Raw genomic sequence first — 21925 nt, forward strand, 5'->3', positions numbered from 1 at the left:
ACAGTTTTTCACATTAGGATCTAACATCCGAATAGGTCTCTCTGCTTACGGTTTCCTTCCGTTTAAAAATAGGCAGTGATACAAATAATAAAATAGAATAGACAGAGTAAAAACGTGTGATCAAACAGTTCAATAAAAATATACAATAATATGTATAACAGAGCAGTGCATATATATAGATATATAGAGAAATAGAGAGGGATAGAGAAATATAGAGAGTAGATATAGAGAGATATAAATAGAAGAGAGAGAGAGATATGGATATAGAGATATAGATAGATAGATATATATATAGATATATATATAGATAGAGAGAGAGCGAGATAGAGAGAGTGAGAGAGAGAGAGAGAGATAGAGAGAGAGATAGAGAGAGAGAGAGAGAGAGAGAGAGAGAGAGAGAGAGAGAGAGAGAGAGAGAGAGAGAGAGAGAGAGAGAGAGAGAGAGAGAGAGAGAGAGAGAGAGAGAGAGAGAGAGAGAGAGAGATAGAGAGATATACTGTATATAGATAGAGATAGAGAGACAGATATATAGAGAGAGATGCGATATAGAGGGGGATGGAGCCGGAGGGATATATGAGGAGAGATAGGGACAGAAGGAGAGATACATATATGGATAGAGAGATATACATAGACAGAGATAGAGGCGATAGAGAGAGATATAGAGATATAGAGAGATATAGAGAGAGGGGGATATAGATATAGGGGGATATAGAGAGTGGGGATACAGAGAGATATGGAGTGATATATAGGGGTATACATAGATGGGGATAGAGAGAGAGGCCATGCACCATGAATAGACGGGTTAACATTGGGTTAACATGTCCTGAAAGGCAGACCAGCACAGAGTCAGTCAGTGTTATAAATAAACAGCCTGTTTCTCTGTTCTAAGCATCCTCTCTCCCTCTCCTCTCTCTATATATATCTCTGACTCACACACACCTCATTTTGTCATCTCATTACCCTCTTTCTTTCCCTAACTTTTACATTGTTCCCCCCCTTTCTCTCTTTTCCCTCCCCTCACAGTTTGTGTCTATTTTACTCTCCATCTTTATCCCCCGGTTCTTATTCTCCCTCTCATCTCCACTCCCCCCCCATTATATATATCTCGCTCTCTCTCTCTCTCTGCCTGTTTTCTCTCTCTCTCTCTGCTAGTCAGGTCATGGTGAAGACCCTTTGTCCCAGTTCCAGTATTATTGTACACTGTGCCAGTTAAACTGTCAGCTGGGCTACTGGGGATAGGAGGCTGACACAGAAATATATATATATAGAGAAAGGAGAGATAAGAGATATATATATATAAAGAGAGAGACAGATATAGGTATATATATATAGAGATATAGAGAGAGATATATATATAGAGAGAGAGAGAGAGAGAGAGAGAGAGAGAGAGATATAGAGATAGATATATAGATAGAGATATGAGATATATAGATAGATAGATATAGATAGAGATATAGAGAGAGAGGAGAGATATAGAGAGATAGAGAGATAGATAGAGAGAGATATAGAGATAGATATACGAGATAAGAGAGGATAGGGGAGAGTAGAGCTAGGATATATGAGATAGGATATAGGAGATAGGAAATATGAGATAGGAGATAGGAGATATGAGATATGGAATAGTATATAGGAGATAATAGATAGGATATATTATATATGAGATAGGATATATGAGATAGGATATAGGAGAGATATAGGTATATATAGATGGAGAGAGATATGGGGGAGAGAGAGGGGCTGATCTTTGTGAACCAGTTGCACACTAGAAATATTCAGAGAAGCGTCATCACTTGTCTACACAAAAGGGTTGTCCACTTGGTCTGCTCCTTTTTGCCCTAGCCACAAAGCCTCTTTCCATTGTGCTTAAAAATTCATAGAGGAGATACAGTACAGACCACAAAGTATCCTTATACACCGATGACCTGCTACTTTATCTGTTTGATCCTATGGGTTGCATTCCTGATCACGTAGAGCTGCCGCATAGATCATGGCTCCTTCTCAGGATACAAATGAAACCTCTCGAACAGCGAAGGTTTTTCAAACGAGCAACCCGACGCATAACATTTTAGAGACAGACCTGCCCTTTCGAATTTTTCTAAGTCTGGTTTTAAATATTTAGGAATTCATATCACTCATACCTTTTCTGGCCTTTTACCACAAAAACATTGTTCCACTCATAATTCAACCTTGGCCTTTAGAGATGGGGAATTCTACATTTGTCACATCCCACCAAGATGAACTGTGGTAAGATGAACGTGTTCATGTATCCATCCATCCCAGTTTTCCTAACTAATTCTTTATTTGCGTCAGTAGACAAATTAATATCGTACTTTTTATGAGGCAAAAAGAAACCGAGGACACACAAGGAATTGTTGCATAGATATAAAGCAGAATGAGGATTTACTCCAAATCTCACCGCCGGGCCAAGCCGTCATCTAAAATCATCATCTGGCTTGATGATAAATTTACATTTAGATACCATATTGACAATCTTGTGAGTGATAGCGACAATGTTTAGTAGAAAGAGGATTGTCAAATCAGTTTTGGACTATTATGAGGATGCAGTCTATAGACATGTTGCTGCTTCTTCTACTCTTAAATCTTTAGAGACCGTTCTTTCAGGGCGGCTAAGTGGCGCAGTGGGCAAGGCGCTCGCCACTAACGCATGAAATGCTGGGTTCGAGCCCAGCTCTCGGCGTTGCTACCGGCTTGGCTGGTCGTTCATACTAATACAATTGGCAGTATTAGGGGGTGGGAAAGCCGGTGGGTGGGGATCGGACGTTGTGGACAGCGACTCCTACAGGTCGGTTGGTGCGCCTGTACAGCAGAATCAGGAAGCAACGGGGGCAGTGTGTCCCTCCCACGCAGACCCCCGCCGCTGAGAGATCGCGCTGTGCAGGTGAAAAGATGCGACGGCTGCCTCCTCGTGTACCGGAGGGGACACGTGATGCAAGGCTTCGTCCTCACTGCAGCCGACCAGTGGGAGGCATGGTCTAACAGCGTTCGAGACAGGGGAGGGTACAATTGGATAATACGAAATTGGGATGGGAGAAAAATAGAAAATGGAGAGAAAAAATAAAGTATATAAAAAAAAAAGAGACTGTTCTTTCAAAGTTCTTTCTGGTAACGTTTAGTTGCGTTATTTATTGTTTTTTTTTAACGTGTTTTGTCAACATATGGTGATGATGAGTGTCTGTGTCGTCTCCATGCTATTGGACCCCGGGAAGAACAGCTGATGGGAATCTAAAAAATAACACAAACAAAACACAAAACCCACCGTAGATGATATGAGATACAGTCTGTCTGGTACTGTACATCTGCTCATTTGCCTGACAGTGGCGCGGTGTCAGGTCTCCATTAAAAACGACATGTTCCCCGTAAACGGCGGAGACAGGGTGGTAACAAGCGGCGCTCTCCGTGTAATCAACTGTGTAAACGCTGCCCTTTAATTAAGACGTGGAAAAGAGCTCTCCCCTTCAATTAGGCTGTCAAGGTCACAGTGAGATGAGATCCAACGGGTATCAAAAGCCATATTATACTATAGAGGGATGCAAAGCGATGCACTAGACTGTAGCAATACAGCATGGAATATACACAGTGGGCCGATATGCCCACCTCCTACTGGGACAATCTAGTTAAGAGGTTTCCTCGCACTCTATAAGGTAAGGGTGGGGGAAAATATCGATACGTAGTAGTATCGCGATACTTTGTGTGGTGATACTGTATCGATACAGGGACACCAAGTATCGATATTTAATTATTTATAAAATTATTTTTTGTATATATATTTTTTTGTATAATGAAGTTGCATTGTTCATTTCAATACCTGTAATAGTACAGTAGTCCACACACTAGGGGTGGACGGTATAAACGGTATACGGTATAAACGGTATTAATTTGCTCTACGGTATGGATTTTGACTATACCGTTTAACCGGTAGAGCAGCTCTAAAATAGCAATGACGTCATGTAACCACAGCGCGACTATTTCAATCGCATTTGCCCCTAAAAATAGATAGAATTAGTCATAGATAATAGATATGTGCAAACTGGAAAAAGTTATTTAGGAGGCTTCGCGCAGTGGGCGTGTCAACACGCAATTGTCATTTCATAATAAACACATATCACCGCGGCGCACAGCAAGTTTCAATTTCAGTTCCTGGCATTTTTAACCAGTGGAGAAAGGTAAGATATTTCCCTATCGTTTTTCTTATATGAATTATTCTACGTTAATAAAACATACCTGGTGATCAACTACAGTTTGCTGTAAACATTACGATATGTGTGTAGTGTTATGATAACGACGGCAGCAGCGGGAGCCAGGAGGAAGGCGTGCAGCAGTGGATTTGCGAATAGCATGCAGCTGCAGAGCCGCAGAGCCAGTGGCTCTTTCAGGTCTGGTCACAGGCCCGTCAAACAGCGCCCCCCCACCCTTGCGCCGTTCTGACCCCCATCGTCTCTAAGCATTTTGTGTGTCAATTTGTTGACACATGTGTCAATTTGTTGACACATGTGTCAATTTGTTGACACAATTGTCAATTCTTAAAGCTGAGGATGAGTGGCACCTTTGTCTCAATTCTTATTCAATTCAATTCGCTCTGCGGCTACATATGCTTCTAGCAAAATCCAGCCCCGCTGTTTGCAATGGGCAAAAGTAGCCTAGTTTTAAGTTAAAATATTATAAATCTACATGCCTCGAGGATGTCATTCTTTATATAGCCTGCCTATCAGGCAAAAAAAATTATTCTAACAGAAACACTGATACCGTGATATATACCGTTACCGTCTATGCTTCAAATTATACCGTGATATAAATTTTAGACCATACCGTCCACCCCTACCACACACACACGCACATGTGCATTCAGTTAAGTTGGAATATGACTGTAATACAAACAGTTCAGTTTGTCAGGTATATGCAACACAGATTACAGTGTTGACATCCGTCTGCTTGAGAAAATACCACGTTATGCAATAAAAATTATTGAAGTGAGATGAACAGACTGAAAACTTAATTTTATTAGATAAAACACGTTGACACAGTTTTACTTTGCAGTTGAAAAAAGGTAATAAATCGCAATATTAATAGCGCAATACTCAGCATATCGCAATATATTTAGTATCGCAATACTATCGTATCGTGACTCAAGTATCGTGGTAGTATCGTATCGTGAGGCCTCTGGTGATTCCCACCCATACTATGCGGACAAAAAAAATACACATAACACGTGTCCTAAGGATAAGGTAACGATAAGGATAATTAAGAATCAATGAGGAAACCCAGCGCCTATTGCCAAAGGAGTCTGAAAACGTCTATAAACAGTGATCTTGAGCTGCAGACTACAGGTGAAGAACACAGCCCATAATGGCCCCAAGAGTTCCCATAGAGCGAGGATGATGTTCCATTTGCCACCAAAAAGAAAAAAATCCATTCAACACTTAATATATTCGCCATTCTCCATGATTATAATGTGAAGCGCAGAACAGGTTCTGAGTGTGAGAGGTGTTGTTGAACGCCAGCACACACAATACTGTACAGGATTGATCCTAAATCCATTTACCTCAACGTGCTTTGTTGCTTCTTGCTAGAGTAACAATGCCCTGGGATCCAGACAGACAGCTGAAATCCATTATTTCTGCATAACAGTGTGGTATATAATCATCCATGTAGGTTTGCGATTAGATCCTAGCGATAAATACCGACTTTGTCCGTGACATTTTCTATTTAATTTTAGAGGCACTCTCTGCCCTCCGGTGGGCGTTTAATCCTGAGAACAAAGACAGCAAAGTAGCCCCTATCCCGACCCATTAGTGCTCTCAACACCCAGGACTGCTGCTACTATGAGACAGAAATAAGCCCATAATGTGAGGGCGGATTCAGGCTGAACGATTCCCACAACACCGGTGAGAACAGTCTTATACAACATGTGCAACTGCAATGAATCAAGAGCGTGCCTCAGAACGGAGAGCTTTCTGTGGCTCTTGACAGACAGTAAACCTGAGCTTCAGAGGATGTTTGATGGGCCGTTTTTCCTCCACCATCGTCATGTGGTATCCTATGAAACACTGGGCTGGCTATATAGTTTGTAAATGGACTAGATGGAGTGCATTTATATAGCGCCTTCATCCAAAGTGCTTTACAACTTATGCCTCACATTCACTCACCCATTCACTCACCCATTCACACACCGACGGTGGAGGTGACGCGATGCCTGGGGGAGCGGGAATTTAATCGCAAACCTTCCGATTACCATACAACTGCTCTACCTCCTGAACCACTGTCACACCCCCCCCCCCCCCCCCCCCCCCACAGTCTAACGCTTCCCAGACGTTTTTGGCAGGTGAACCCGTTTCAAATATTGTTGCCATAATATTTATTGAGGAAAAATAGAAACGTGCTGGTCTGCCTATCCTGCTCTACATTACATTACGTGGTCACTCACTCACTCACTCACTCACTCACTCACTCACTCACTCACTCACTCACTCACTCACTCACTCACTCACTCACTCACTCACTCACTCACTCACTCACTCACTCACTCACTCACTCACTCACTCACTCACTCACTCACTCACTCACTCACTCACTCACTCACTCACTCACTCACTCACTCACTCACTCACTCACTCACTCACTCACTCACTCACTCACTCACTCACTCACTCACTCACTCACTCACTCACTCACTCACTCACTCACTCACTCACTCACTCACTCACTCACTCACTCACTCACTCACTCACTCACTCACTCACTCACTCACTCACTCACTCACTCACTCACTCACTCACTCACTCACTCACTCACTCACTCACTCACTCACTCACTCACTCACTCACTCACTCACTCACTCACTCACTCACTCACTCACTCACTCACTCACTCACTCCCTCCCTCCCTCCCTCCCTCCCTCCCTCCCTCCCTCCCTCCCTCCCTCCCTCCCTCCCTCCCTCCCTCCCAAGTTATTCAGCTTCCACCACGGTCGCACACACCGTGACGGAGACTCTGTGAAATAGCAACCGCAGATATTGTACACATCTGTGACATCATGCTAACTGTCAACTTCCTCTCTCACAATACACTTCCTGCAGAAGGAAACAAAAGACTAAACATACACTTTAAATTTGACTGACCTACAGTATATGTTCTCTCTGATCTGATCACTTCCTCTTGGCCAATGCTCCTTTGTTCGATTATGAGTCATAGTAATGGTAATAGAGGATTCCCCTTGTGATACTGTGTGCGCAGAGTAGACCCACCTTGTCTGCCTGCCTCATGTAACAGTAGAGGATTCCCCTCATGCACTTGATGGCAGAGTGTTCCAGCTCGTGGGTCCGTCCCATGTCATCATCGATGCGTCTGGAGAGAGACACGCATGCACGCACACGCACACGCACACACACACACACACACACACACACACACAGACACACACACACACAGAGAGAAAAAAGACAATGTATAACCACATCATCAATGTTTAACGAGGCAGCCACATAATGCGATGTAAATTGTAAACGGTAAGTGAACTGCATTTATATTATATAGCTTTTTTATTTATTTATTCAAAGCGCTTTACAAATGACTGTATACCTAACATTCACCCATTCACCCAGGCATTCACACACCGACTGGAGGCGACCATGTAGGGTGCCAACCTGCTCAGTTAGGGGTTAAGTGTCTTGCTCAAGGACACTTCCACACACTGCTGGGATGAGCCACCATGGCTGTTGCAGATGAGTAGCGAGTGATGAATAGGTCAAAATGTACCATAAAACATTTAGACCATTCTATAACCAGCGTTTCCCATACATGTGTTTATTTGTGGCTGCCCAGCACAACATCAGACAGGCCTAGCACAATAATAGCAATGCCCACTACAACATCAGACAGGCCTAGCACAATAATAGCAATGCCCACTACAACATCAGACAGGCCTAGCACAATAATAGCAATGCCCACTACAACATCAGACAGGCCTAGCACAATAACAGCAATGCCCACTACAACATCAGACATGCCTAGCACAATAATAGCAATGCCCACTACAACATCAGACAGGCCTAGCACAATAATAACAATGCCCACTACAACATCAGACAGGCCTAGCACAATAATAACAATGCCCACTACAACATCAGACAGGCCTAGCACAATAATAACAATGCCCACTACAACATCAGACAGGCCTAGCACAATAATAACAATGCCCACTACAACATCAGACAGGCCTAGCACAATAATAACAATGCCCACTACAACATCAGACAGGCCTAGCACAATAATAACAATGCCCACTACAACATCAGACAGGCCTAGCACAATAATAACAATGCCCACTACAACATCAGACAAGCCTAGCACAATAATAACAATGCCCACTACAACATCAGACAGGCCTAGCACAATAATAGCAATGCCCACTACAACATCAGACAGGCCTAGCACAATAATAAGAAGGCCCAGCACAACATCAGACAGGTCTAGCACAATAATAAATAGACCCACCACAACACCAGACAGGCCTAGCACAATATCAACAATGCCCACTACAACATCAGACAGGCCTAGCACAATATCAACAATGCCCACTACAACATCAGACAGGCCTAGCACAATATCAACAATGCCCACTACAAATGCCTTTCCCAAATTGATACAATAACACATTAATGTTGTATGCGTACACACAGTCCTCCTCACTGCTCTACTGTGTATATTGGCTGATGTAGCTTGCAGTTGCAGCCAAAACAAATAGCCCAAGAACATACAGGAGATAATGATAACTGTGATAGATCTTTGTACTCGCATATATTGTGCTACACTATTATTTTAGAGACAGTCCAATATTGGTTGGCCAGGATTGATTTGACACTCCCTCGAGCAATTTATGATGAATGGTTTTCTCAAATACTGCAAAGGCTTGCAACGGCTTCCCAATCAGAGAATCTTTTTACCACATAAAAACATCACAACCTTCTAAACCCAGGGCCCCTTTCAACTTGTGAAGCCTACTTCACTGCACTTGTCAGCAGCAAGCGGATCATCTCAACTCTGGCCTCTGATTTGGACTGCATTCTTCCAGATACAACGCACACAATCAAGCTACTTTGGTCGCAATAACCGCATAGAATGTCAGCAGAAATCCGGAGGGACCGACGGATTACGGGGCATATGACAAAAGGTCATGGCGATAATGATGGCAGGTATCGACTGGGGAGCGAAAGGCCACCGGAGTAGAACTTGATTTAACTGGAGTGGCACAGTGTGTGCATTGCACAGCCATTAAACCGCCTTTTAGACGTTGACCTTCCACTTCAAAAACACAAAACGGGCAGAGGGCACCGCTGCGTGGCTTCTGATCTGCCATGAAAGGCTTGTTTCAAAGTGCTCCACAAAGTAATCCGTCTGATGCGCTCGTCGTGAAGGGGGACAAAGTTCGGAGAATATTCATGAAAAACGAATGCAAGAAAGAAAGAGCCTGTGGTTGGACAACATCAATGCTCAAAAACACTGTGTTTTCAAGGCCAAGTGGCATCTTCATCTCTCTGTAAAAGGTCTACAGCATAGGTGTCAAACTCATGGCCCGCGGGCCAAATGTGGCCCGCCACGTCATTAGATGTGGCCCCCCAAGAGCGCTGAAAAAAAACAAAAAAAAACTTTTTTTTTTAACATTAATCTTGGGTTAAAAAATAGCGGTGTTAAAATAATTGTGGGTTAATGCATTAATAAAGCTTTAACCTTGACAGCCTTAGTTATTACACATTCTTACACATACATGTATGTTGACCATCTGAGGTATTGATGAAGTAACAAAAGGAAAAAAGCCAAAAGCACTTACCCAAAATACAAAAAAGATCCAGGCGGAATAGGTAACAAAGGGTTGAAGAAATATTGTCTGAACTGTCGAATGCAAACTGGCTGTGTGACATAACCGAGCATCTCGCTCAATTCAAAGAATAAGAAGCTGTAGGGACGCAAACAAGTCCCACCCAAAACTTGACCAATATAGTTGTGAACTGAGACAACCCTTATTTTGTTATTTTTTAGTACAGTTACAGTTGTGTGTTCATGCAGACACATAATAGCAATTTCATTACGAATTGAAAATGGTGGACCCTGATGTAAACAAGTCGAAAGTCTTTCTCTGGTCTGCATCCCCTTAACAATTGTGTGTATTGAGCTGTACTGTACTGTACCCATTCTGCAATCTGTTAATTAAAGTTAATTAAACTATCTTCCATTAGTTGGATGTATGGCCTCTGCAAGGTTGTGTGCAGCCATTTGTTTTTGTAACATCTGCTACATCTGTCCCACGTGTTCTTTGCAGCTCAGTTGTTAGTTCTGCCCCTCTTGACTGTGACAAAAAGTTTTTGAACAAACTTAATGTCATAGCTTGTATTTGATGATCTTCTTCTTTGCTATTTACTTGAATGGTTTGATCATTGATTAATGGAGTAATATGGGGTTCTGATAAACTAAAATTATTTGTTAAAATAACATACGCTAACATATATTTTTACATCTATGCAAATGCATATGCAATATGTATAACTTGAATAAGTAATAAATACAGAAACAACATGTTTAACAATATGTAAATGAGTAGCTACATTTATTTTACATTACATTAACATTTATACGGTATTTGGCCCTTTGAGGGCAACCATAATGCTGATGTGGCCCTCTGTGAAAATGAGTTTGACACCCCTGGTCTACAGTATACAGTATACATTCAATTCAAGGACTTTCAAGTACTTTCCTAAGCACTATTTTTCATTTTAAAATGGCATTTAAAAGGATACAATTCACTTTTAAATTATGTTTTTTATAGAAAAAAAAATCGTATCCAATATTTATGGCTTAAAAACTATTTCCGACAATTAGTTACACTTTAAATAAAACATTTATATTTCTTGATTCAGAACAATTTTATTAACAAAACTTTCAATGTGACTGGTCGATTTGAATTTCAAGGACTTTTTAAGCACCTTGTTAAAACGTGGTCTATTTTCAAGGAATTCCAGGCCTCGACTTTTTTTGGTAAAAAATCAAGCACAAATATAACGAGACATCCAAGAGCTCCCATCTCTCTGGAAAAAGTCTACAGTAGTCCCTGTTCCCAAAACACCTCGTCAATTCCCAATGACTACAGGCCTGGCCACTAATTTGGTCTCTTGGATTAGCAAACAGTAAGCAGAAAGTACATGTTGGCAAAGTCTCGTTCCGCCAAAATCATATCCAGTATTGCTCAGCCACTACGGCAATAATTGAACATTTCAGAGTAATAACAGCTAATGTTGTGGGAATATCACACAATCAAATGAAACGTTTACAAGCCTCCTCTGATTAGTAATTGTGCATTGGACGGGTATAAACTAACGCTTCAGAAACCTCAGAAAAAGTTAAAGAAAATAAACAAACCACTATGCTACCTGTATTAACACATTGGGCGCTGTGCATTGTACCCATCAGTGGGTCCAGTATGCCACCGCTGTAAGCCTATGGAGATGTTTACCTTCTTTGCAGGGTTATCACTTTTTAAATATTATAGCTATATTGACATTACTATGGCCCATTCAACATCGGGTATCTATCGTTCCGGATGTGGGAACGTTATATTTTTTCATTCATACATTGTTGTGTTAATACCGTCTAGAATATAAGTATGTTTTTAAGGTTTTCTGCTGTAATTCCAAAAACGCGAGTTATAGGCCCAAACGCATATGATAGATTATCGATTGGCGTTTCTTTCCTATACATGCTATATAAAAAAATTCAAATGTATATGATCGGTATACATTATGCTTCATCATGCGTGGAGGAAAGGGGGGATGGGGGTCGTTTATAATTCCTTGATCGTCAGTAACGGCTTTATTTAGTATGGGTTGATATGTTGAGTGTTTGCAGTGAAATGAATAAACCATAAATCGGGCTGAAAATAACGTTATATTCCTCTTACCGTTCGCCGATGAGACTGGAGGAAAAATATTCAATTTTTTTTTTTTTTTTATCCACTTTTTCTCCCATTTTCTATTTTTCTCCCATCGCAATTTTTCGTATCATCCAATTCAACCCTCCCCTGTCTTTGAACGCTGTTTCATGCCTCCCACAAGCCAGCTGCAATGTGGACTAAGTCATACATAGCACGAGTCCCCTCCGATACTCGAGGTAACAGCGGTCGCATCTTTCCACCTGCGCGGCTCGATCTTTCAGCGTCAGGGGTCTGGGCATTGGGGCCCCGCCCCCGTCGCTTCCTGATTCTACTGCGCAGGCGCACCAACCGACCTGTAGGAGTCGCTGTCCACAACGCCCGATCCCCACCCATCAGTTTCCCTCCCCCTAATACTGCCAATGTGTATTAGTGCGGACGACCAGCTAAACTGAAAGCAATGTGGAGCGCTGGGCTCGAACAGGGAGGCGAACCTGTTCGAGCCCAGTCTCCAGTATTCGTGGTGAGCGCCTTGCCCACTGCACCACGTAGCTGCCCATAAATATTCCAATTATTTGACGTCGATCTGCTAGATCCATTTCCCGTTTGTATGACGCAATAAACGCCCAAATAATATAGATTATTGCGTTTCAAAAGCGATCAGATGCACTCGAGTGTTTGTCTGGACCCACGTAACAAGATATTACTGGCGGAGGGATTTCCTCGATGCACCAGCGCCACTTCCGGTTTGGCGTGGAGTGTAACTCGCCCGATCATCCACCAGGCGGCGGTATTGAGGCGCTGCAATATCAGACAGGATGCAGCTGCAGTCCCGCAGGGAGGCTGGATGAATTATGAATGCCATGGGCGAAAAAATTTAATATTGATCCAAACAACGAATGATCACCTTGTTGGCGTTCAACGCATGGCGGGCAATAACGAATTACAACGTTGTTGGCGTCCAATGTGTTAAGTAGTGGTCTGTCTATTCACCGCTATGATACAAGCATTATATGCAAAGGCCAAACCCCTGAAATTCTTTTTGGAAGTTTGGAAGTGATTGGAGGAATGGTGCAACTCCAGACAAACACACATCAAGCTGCTAGAGTTATTCACACACACACCATAGCGGGCTGTGTTGTATGGAAGGGACCCGCACTCACCGCCACCACACCCACCATGCAGTGTTAAGTAGGGATGCACCGATCCGACTTGTTCAGTCCCGATACCGATCCGATACCCATTGTCCAATTCCCCCCCCCCCCCCAAAAAAAAAAGTTTAAAAAAAAATATTTTATCCACGTTTATTTTTTTATATATTAAAATATATTTGGTTTTTAAGAATTGTAAATGATCACAAGTATGTTTTTGATTTGTTGTAAACAAATACAGAAAATAAACTTCATTCATTCAATTAATAAACTGTATGCCTCACTGTCACTGTGTGGAAGAGACTGGGATCATTCTTTTGTGCAAGGCAACATCAGGCTTGACTTAAAACATTACCCTTCTAACTTAGTGAAACTAAATGTAACAAATTAACACATATATATAAATGTACTGAATGGTTATTTCTTATTTGATTTATTATAAAATAAAATAAAATAAAAAATAAAAATCCGATATAGGCCTATATATATATTTTTTTTCCGATACCCGATCCAGCTATTTTACTGATATCGGCGGCCGATACCGATACCAATATCGGATCGGTGCATCCCTAGTGTTAAGTAAGTAAGTAAAGGCCACAGACCCCACACCCACCACTCTGCCCAGGGGCGCGGTGTTAAGTAAGTAAGTAAAGGCCACAGACACCACACCCACCACTCTGCCCAGGGGAGCAGTGTTAAGTAAGTAAGTAAAGGCCACAGACACCACACCCACCACTCTGCCCAGGGGCGCGGTGTTAAGTAAGTAAGTAAAGGTCACAGACACCACACCCACCACTCTGCCCAGGGGCGCGGTGTTAAGTAAGTAAGTAAAGGTCACAGACACCACACCCACCACTCTGCCCAGGGGCGCGGTGTTAAGTAAGTAAGTAAAGGCCACAGACACCACACCCACCACTCTGCCCAGGGGCGCGGTGTTAAGTAAGTAAGTAAAGGTCACAGACACCACACCCACCACTCTGCCCAGGGGCGCGGTGTTAAGTAAGTAAGTAAAGGTCACAGACACCACACCCACCACTCTGCCCAGGGGAGCAGTGTTAAGTAAGTAAGTAAAGGCCACAGACACCACACCCACCACTCTGCCCAGGGGCGCAGTGTTAAGTAAGTAAGTAAAGGTCACAGACACCACACCCACCACTCTGCCCAGGGGCGCGGTGTTAAGTAAGTAAGTAAAGGTCACAGACACCACACCCACCACTCTGCCCAGGGGCGCAGTGTTAAGTAAGTAAAAGCCACAGACATCACACACACACACATGTACGCATGCAGACACACAGGCAAACTCCAGTGGGGCGGGTGTGTGAAGTAAGTAATGGTGACGGTTGGCCTGTCAGATGAGGATCATCTTAATTAAATCCCAGTGACGGTGCTAATGGAAGGAAGCCATGACTGATGACTGGAAGCTCCTGCTGGCCAGATCACCGCTACACATTCCTAATATAGCTCTCTTTCTCTCTCTCTCTCTCTCTCTCTCTTTCTCTCTCTCCATATGCCCCCCCACCCTTTATCTCCATCTTCCTCTATCATCCTATCATCCTATTCCCTCTCTATCTCTATCTATCTCTCTATCCGTCTCCCTCCATCTCTCCTTTCCTTCCTCATCTCTCTACACAACTCTCACTCTCTCTCTCTCTCTCTCTCCCCTATTTGTCGGAAGGGTTTTCCCGCGGCTGCCATAGAAACTACCTTGTAGGCTGGGTCTAGTGAACAGGTGCAGATGGTAATGGAAACAGCAGGGACATGAACCATTTTAGAAAGCGTTCAAGGCGGTGTAGAGATTTGCCATGAACCCCCACTGTTGTCAATGCGTTGCACACTATCACAGCTTTACAGAGAGGCGGCTGAACAGAGGCTGTGTTGAACGAATGAACAAGTGATGTTTATTTTTCGGTCTTGTTTACAGACAAATCAAACACACCTGTGTGTGGACTTACAAAATGATTTATGATTAATGATTTGGTTTATTATAAAACTATGCAAATAATGTACAGAGCTAAAGCAAAGTTACTCCCGGACGGGGTGCAACGGTTCTTTTCAATACATGAAAGAAAATATGATTTGAGAGATATTTGTAAATTTACTGTTCAAAAAGCTAAGAGAGGGATTAAAAGGGGGTGTATTTATATTATTGGGGTTAACTTGTGGAACAATGCTGATATACAGTTAATAATGAGTAATTCGCTTTTGGTTTTTAAGAAAATGGTTTGTAAAGCTATTTTTGAAAACTACAAGGGTGAATAATACTGTTTTTTTACTATTTTCTTTTAGAATACTGTTTTGAGGTCTTAAGAATATAGGACAGGCATATAAGCATTATGCTTCAGTCTGTCCTTTTCAGTCACTGTAAAATCAAATATTGTTAAATTATGGTGTATATCAGGGGTAGGCAACCCTAGGCACGCGTGCCTGCATAGGCACGCGGGGGCATTTGCATAGGCACAGGGGGCAGCAGTAAAAAAAAAAAATTATAATTATAATTTTTTTTTTTTTTTTTTTTGCTTTGAAATTATAGTGAAATATTTTGCACTGTTGTCGCATTTATCTTGTTGAAATCCTCCCACAGGTTCTTTTTACTACCACATATTTAATTGAGACCCTTTATTTGTTTATTATTTCAATTTAGCTGGAAATACATTGCTACATCATTCAGTAACATTTGCAGAGCCTTATAACAAAAACATTATTACGGTCACCATTGTGACCAGTGGGATTAATCAACAAATTTTATTATTTATTTTTCTATTTCATTGAACATTGCACATGTTAAAAGCCATTTTTTTTACTAAAAATGTGAGTATTACCAAGTCAACGTGTGTTCTTAAAACAATGACAATAAACATAGTTTTATTAGGTTGAAATAATGTGGTTGTGTACTTATTTTTCTGTTAACTTATTATGGATTGAAAACTGAAAACCTTAATGCGCAGTAACTGAACTCAATATTTTTAAGTTCTGGTAACTTATTATTATAATTTTTTTTTACAGTGTAGTCTTGCGATCAATCAAAACTTATTTACACGATATACCTCACATTCACCCTCCATTCACATCCTGGTGTTCTCCTGGTGTTCTCCATTAGGCCTGTAGGTGGAGCTATGACAGCACACGTACAGTACACAAACCGATGGTGTGTGATGTGTCCAAAAATGAATGGGCAAATGTGAGTGAAATGGTCGCACTGTATGCAGCTGTTTGTCTGCATTGCATTCCCCCCCCCCAACTCAGATTTAGGGTTGATACAACCATCATAATAATATTGTTAATAATAACAATAATGATGTAATAATGTAAAGATTATCATTAAAAATACCTGATTATGAGAAGAAAAAAATTACGATGCATGGGAATATTGTTGAGGCACACTAGTTACAACTATATTTCAAACAGGCACTCCATGTCAAAAAGGTTGCTGACCCCTGGTGTATATTGTATTGTGTGAGATGATGACTGAATAAACTACTACTACTTACAAAAGAAAGAAAGAAAGAAAGAAAAAAAATATCACAAATGTACATATTCAAGGCAAGCTCACACACAAAATCCAAAATCAACGACCGGAAAAAAGGAATAGGCTGAAGCACATGCTTATTTTTGCCTATCCCTTACAAATTCTTAAAACTAAATATATTTTGAATATAAGATTGAAAGACAAACTTAAAATATGCTGCACGATATAATTTTTTGAAAGAAAAACAAATGTTTGATGTTTTTACTCAAACTGTACTCCTGAATTATTTTATCCTTTAAGGCTTTTTTAAATCTCCCCTGAGAGTACACAACTTCAACCCGTCACTAAGGCTATTCCATAATTTAACCAAAATTGAAACACATCTAGCTTTTACATTATTTTTTTTTTTTTTTATCTACTTTTTCTCCCATTTTCTATTTTTTCTCCCATCCCAATTTTGTATCGTCCAATTCTACCCTCCCGTCTCGAACGCTGTTAGGCCACGCCTCCCACAGGTCGGCTGCAATGTGGACAAAAGCCTTGCATCACGTGTCCCCTCCGGTACTCGAGGTAGCAGCCGTCGCATCTTTCCACCTGCACAGCGCGATCTCTCAGTGGCGAGGAGTAACGCGTGGGAGGGACACGCCGCCCCCGTCGCTTCTGATTCTACTGCGCAGGCGCACCAACCGACCTGTATGAGTCGCTGTCCACAATGTCCGATCCCCACCCACCAGCTTCCCCACCCCTAACACTGCCAATTGTGTTGGTATGAACGACCAGCCAAGCTGATGGCAGTGCGGAGAGCCGTACTGTATTGTACCCATTCTGCAATCTGTTAATAAAATGTTCAATCAATCAATCAATCAATCAATCAATCAATCAATCAATCAATCAACTAAACAGCACCGACCTATAGGCCAGAGCCAGGGCCCAGGACCCAGCAGCACAGTAGAGTGAGTCCCGGACCTTGCCTCCTTGCAGGTCGAGGACGTCTTCACTGGAAACAGGCCCGTGGTCGGGCTCTGGAAGTTCAGAATGGTTGTCTTCACTAGAGAGAGAGAGAGAGAGAGAGAGAGAGAGAGAGAGAGAGAGAGAGAGAGAGAGAGAGAGAGAGAGAGAGAGAGAGAGAGATAGAGAGAGAGATAGAGAGAGAGAGGAGAGAGAGAGAGAGAGAGAGAGAGAGAGAGAGAGAGAGATAGAGAGAGAGAGAGAGAGAGAGAGAGAGAGAGAGAGAGAGAGAGAGAGAGAGAGAGAGCGAGAGAGAGATAGAGAGAGAGAGAGAGAGAGAGGAGAGAGAGATAGAGAGAGAGAGAGAGAGAGAGAGAGAGAGAGAGATAGAGAGAGAGAGAGAGAGAGAGAGAGAGAGAGATAGAGGGAGAGAGAGAGAGAGAGAGAGAGAGAGATAGAGAGAGAGAGAGAGAGAGAGAGAGGGGTAAGATAGATAGATAGAGAGTGTGGGGCAGAGAGGAGAGGAGATGGAGATATAGATGAGAGAGAGAGAGAGAGAAGAGAGTCAGATAATAGTCTGGTCCTCAAGCTGTGTAAAACCAGGAGACACACAGGGCGTGTATATTTAAGCATTACATCACACGCAGGAGTGGTTGTGACCAATAAACCATGCCTAGGGTGGTCGTTAGGCCCGAGGCGCAGCGCGGGTCGTTAGACCCCCCTAGGCATGGTTTATTGGTCACAAACCCCGACTGCACGTGGTGTAAAGCTTTTATACAACTGCCAGATTCATCCAACCTTATTTCTATACAATAAACCACACATTAATCGAAGATTTATTGAAAAAACCATCCGCCAGAAAAAGTTGTTCCCACAACTACAAAAAAGACAAGTTGCCTCCATGTGGAAGCAGCTTGAAGTGCATCCAACCAAACTAACACATCCAACTGTGTATTATTGGAATGATTGAGAGAAGTTGCCTCATGTGAAGCAGCTTGAAGTGCATCCAACCAACTAACACATCCAACTGTGTATTATTGGAATGATTGATTGAAAATTGTATTGCCAGATGCAGAATTGGTACAATACAGTACGGCTCAATACACACAATTGTTAAGGAATGCAGACCTACTTTCCATAGAACTTCATTCTTAGATGCTTCTATATAAAGTAGGTAAAACAAATTAAAACGTTTTCTTTGCCCTATAGGAAAAAAAACGTTTTTCTTCGCCCTATTTTTTTTATTTATTTCTTTAGCCTAAACTTAACCAGTTGGAAACCAGGGGTACAGTAATAAAATTAGCAATCAACCAATCAATCAATTCAATAGACCATGCTCACTTAAAACAGCGCTGCCTTCTCTCTCAGTCTGACTCCCCCGCTGTTGCAGACAGGAGTGTGTGTGTGTGTGTGTGTGTGTGTGCGTGTGTGTGTGTGGTGTGTGTGTGTCACAGTGTGTGTGTGTGTGTGCGTGCGTGTGTGTGTGTATGTGTGTGTGTGTGTGTGTGTGTGTGTGTGTGTGTATGTGTGTGTGTGTGTTTGTGGGTACGCCAGCGTCGGACAGTGTGAGAGAGAACGCTGCAGTCAGTAGAAAGAGGAAGTAGAAATTTAAATCAATCAATTAATCTATCAATCAAACCGCGATTTTTCTTTTGTTCTAGATTGACTCAAGACCCATCAATTACATCATCCAACATTGTTTAAAGCACTAACACATTCCCCTTGACAGAATCGCTTCATATTTAGTCGTTATGGTGCTTTTCAACATAACCATTTGTTGTCCGCGATCTTGTTTCTCCCGGAGTGAGCCGGGGAGGTTATTGTGATTCGGTTGTGGGCGGGTCCTGAGCCCAGGACCGTGGATTGTTGCCAATAAAGACGTGTGAATGGCCAATCAGAATCGAGAAATTTGCATGCCGTTGTATAAATATAACACTTACATCACTACTGCACACCGACACTTTCATATTTCACTCTGACACTAGGGGACCTGGGGATCTGCTCCCATAGATAGAAGGCAGAGTTTTTACCACCTCGTAATATTGATAGATATAAACCTAACACTTACCTTAGCCTTAACCCTAACCTAACTGTATTTGTTTATAAACCGAACCCTTACGTTAGCCCTAACCTAACTGGTTCCTGTATGAATCCTCTTGGGGAGTGTGGGGGGGGGTACAGGTATGATAGGTAGTAATAATAATAGAACATAAAACAAAGTGCAAGTAATAATGGTAATAGTGATGACAGTAGTAGTAAATCAAATCAAATTTATTTGTAAGGCCCATGGGCCGGACACCTCTTCTTTAAACAAGTCAAGAAGAAACATTACGATAAATCAAGAACAGAACAAGGACACCATGAGGTCCAACAAATTTAAAATAAATGCAAAATAAATGAATGAATGCAAGCACTCCCAGACATACCCCACTCGAAGGTAAGGAAAAACTCACTAAAACCTAACAATAGGGAAAAATGCACCACAGGCAATGTGGAGGAGAGAAACCTTAGAAGGGCAATTCAAGGGGGGATCTCCCTTCTTAGATGTCGGTGATAGTAGTGTTGCAGATGGGACAGTTGGTAAGCATGCACTCATGTGTGTAGTGAAACACAGATGAGTGCATGCAATAGCAACTGAACATTTTGAAACATTTAAGATAGAGCTGATAGTTACTAGGGGTGTAACAATGCATTGATTAATCAAAATGCATCGATTCTAATGTGACGATTCAACTGCATCGATATTAAAATGTTAGAATCGATTATAATCTAAATAAAAAATTTAAAAAAATCTTTATATATATTTTTTATGTTGTGGTCTCGTAGCCACCAGGGATGTCTAGTAGTCACCAGGGCGGTCTCGTAGCCACCAGGGCAGTCTAGTAGTCACCGGGCGGTCTCGTAGCCACCAGGGCGGTCTCGTAGTCACCGGGGCGGTCTTCGTAGCCACCAGGGCGGTCTCGTAGCCACCAGGGCGGTCTCATAGCCACCAGGGAGGTCTAGTAGCCACCAGCGCGGTCTCGTAGCCACCAGGGTGGTCTCGTAGCCACCAGCGCGGTCTCGTAGCCACCAGGGAGGTCTCGTAGCCACCAGCGCGGTCTATGGGCAATGGGAAAATACATTGCGTTTCAAGATGGTGGACCGGCCGGAAACATCAATGACGTAACCACTACACCTCCCTATAGCAGCGGTGCTTTTAAAAACCATGCGCGACATAATGATCCTCCTGTGATCATTACGATCCTCCTGTCTGATGCCCATTGACCTCTCACCCCTGATGCCCCTCGACCCCTCACGCCCCTGATGCCCCTCACCCCTCATGCCCCTGATGCCCCTCACCCCTGATGCCCCATCGACCTCTCACCCCTGATGCACCGTAACAAGAGGACGTGAACGCAGGCGGGGAGGGAACACACTGTTCATCTCACCGCAGGCGGGCGCTTCTGTGGGCTTTCTGTTCAAAATGACAAGACCTCGACTTATGAGGTCGGCGTTTAATGCGTCGCCTTCCTCGTACCGGAGCATTCGTTATGGATCCAGGCGGAGAGTGAAGATGAACCGAGTGACTCGGTTCTTTAAGTCGACGCAGAGCCGCGCGGCCTGGCAGTGGATAACAAGCGGCATCGAATGTATTAACATATGATATGCTGCCACAGAGGCTCCAGGAGAACCATCCATCTGACACACGCGTGCGCACGCGCACACACACACACACACACACACACACACACACACACACACACACACACACACAACACACACACACACACACACACACACACACACACACACACACACACACACACACACACACACACACACACACACACACACACAACACACACACACACACACACACACACACACACACAGCTATATCTATCTCTCGCTCTCTCTCCCCCTCCGTCCCTCTTCGTCTCCCGCTCTTTTTCTTTCCCCCCCTCTCTTTTCCTCCTTTTCTCTCATCTATCGTCCATGCCTCTCCTCTCTCTCAGTACATCACTCCCCATCTATCTCTCTCTCTCTTTCTCTCTCTCTCATACACAGATACTCTCTCTCTATCACACACACACACCTATATCTCTCCCTATCCCTCTCTCCCCCTATCTCTCTCACACACACACACACACACACACACACACTGACAGAGACCTATATATCTCCTCTCCATCTCTCTCCCTCTCCATCTCTATATCCCCCCCACACACACACACACACACACACACACACTCCGCCCTGCCTCCCTCCCCCATCCCATCCCTCCCTCCCTCCCTCCCTCCCTCCCTCCCTCCCTCCCCCCCATCTCTCTCACCCCCCCCCCCCCCCTCTCTCTCTCTCTCTCTGACACCCTCTCTCCTCCAGAGGGCCCCTCGGCGATGACTAATCTCTCTGAATGGAACAGTTAATTTTTCACCAGCACATTAC

At 43.0% G+C, this 21925-nt stretch overlaps 1 protein-coding gene across 1 annotated transcript in view; it reads right to left on the minus strand.

The window, feature by feature from the left end:
* Positions 1–21925, minus strand: part of phkb (phosphorylase kinase, beta) — a gene marked incomplete at its 5' end in the record, with an annotated part of 318550 nt that overhangs the window by 263565 nt on the left and 33060 nt on the right. The window contains 3 exon segments of the mRNA XM_084307537.1: positions 7241–7362; positions 17463–17523; positions 17526–17600. Of these exon segments, the coding sequence (XP_084163663.1) occupies positions 7241–7362; positions 17463–17523; positions 17526–17600 (258 nt within the window).

Source organism: Notolepis coatsorum, assembly GCF_963971535.1.
Source record: "Notolepis coatsorum genome assembly, chromosome: 2".
NCBI classification, from domain to species: Eukaryota; Metazoa; Chordata; class Actinopteri; order Aulopiformes; family Paralepididae; genus Notolepis; species Notolepis coatsorum.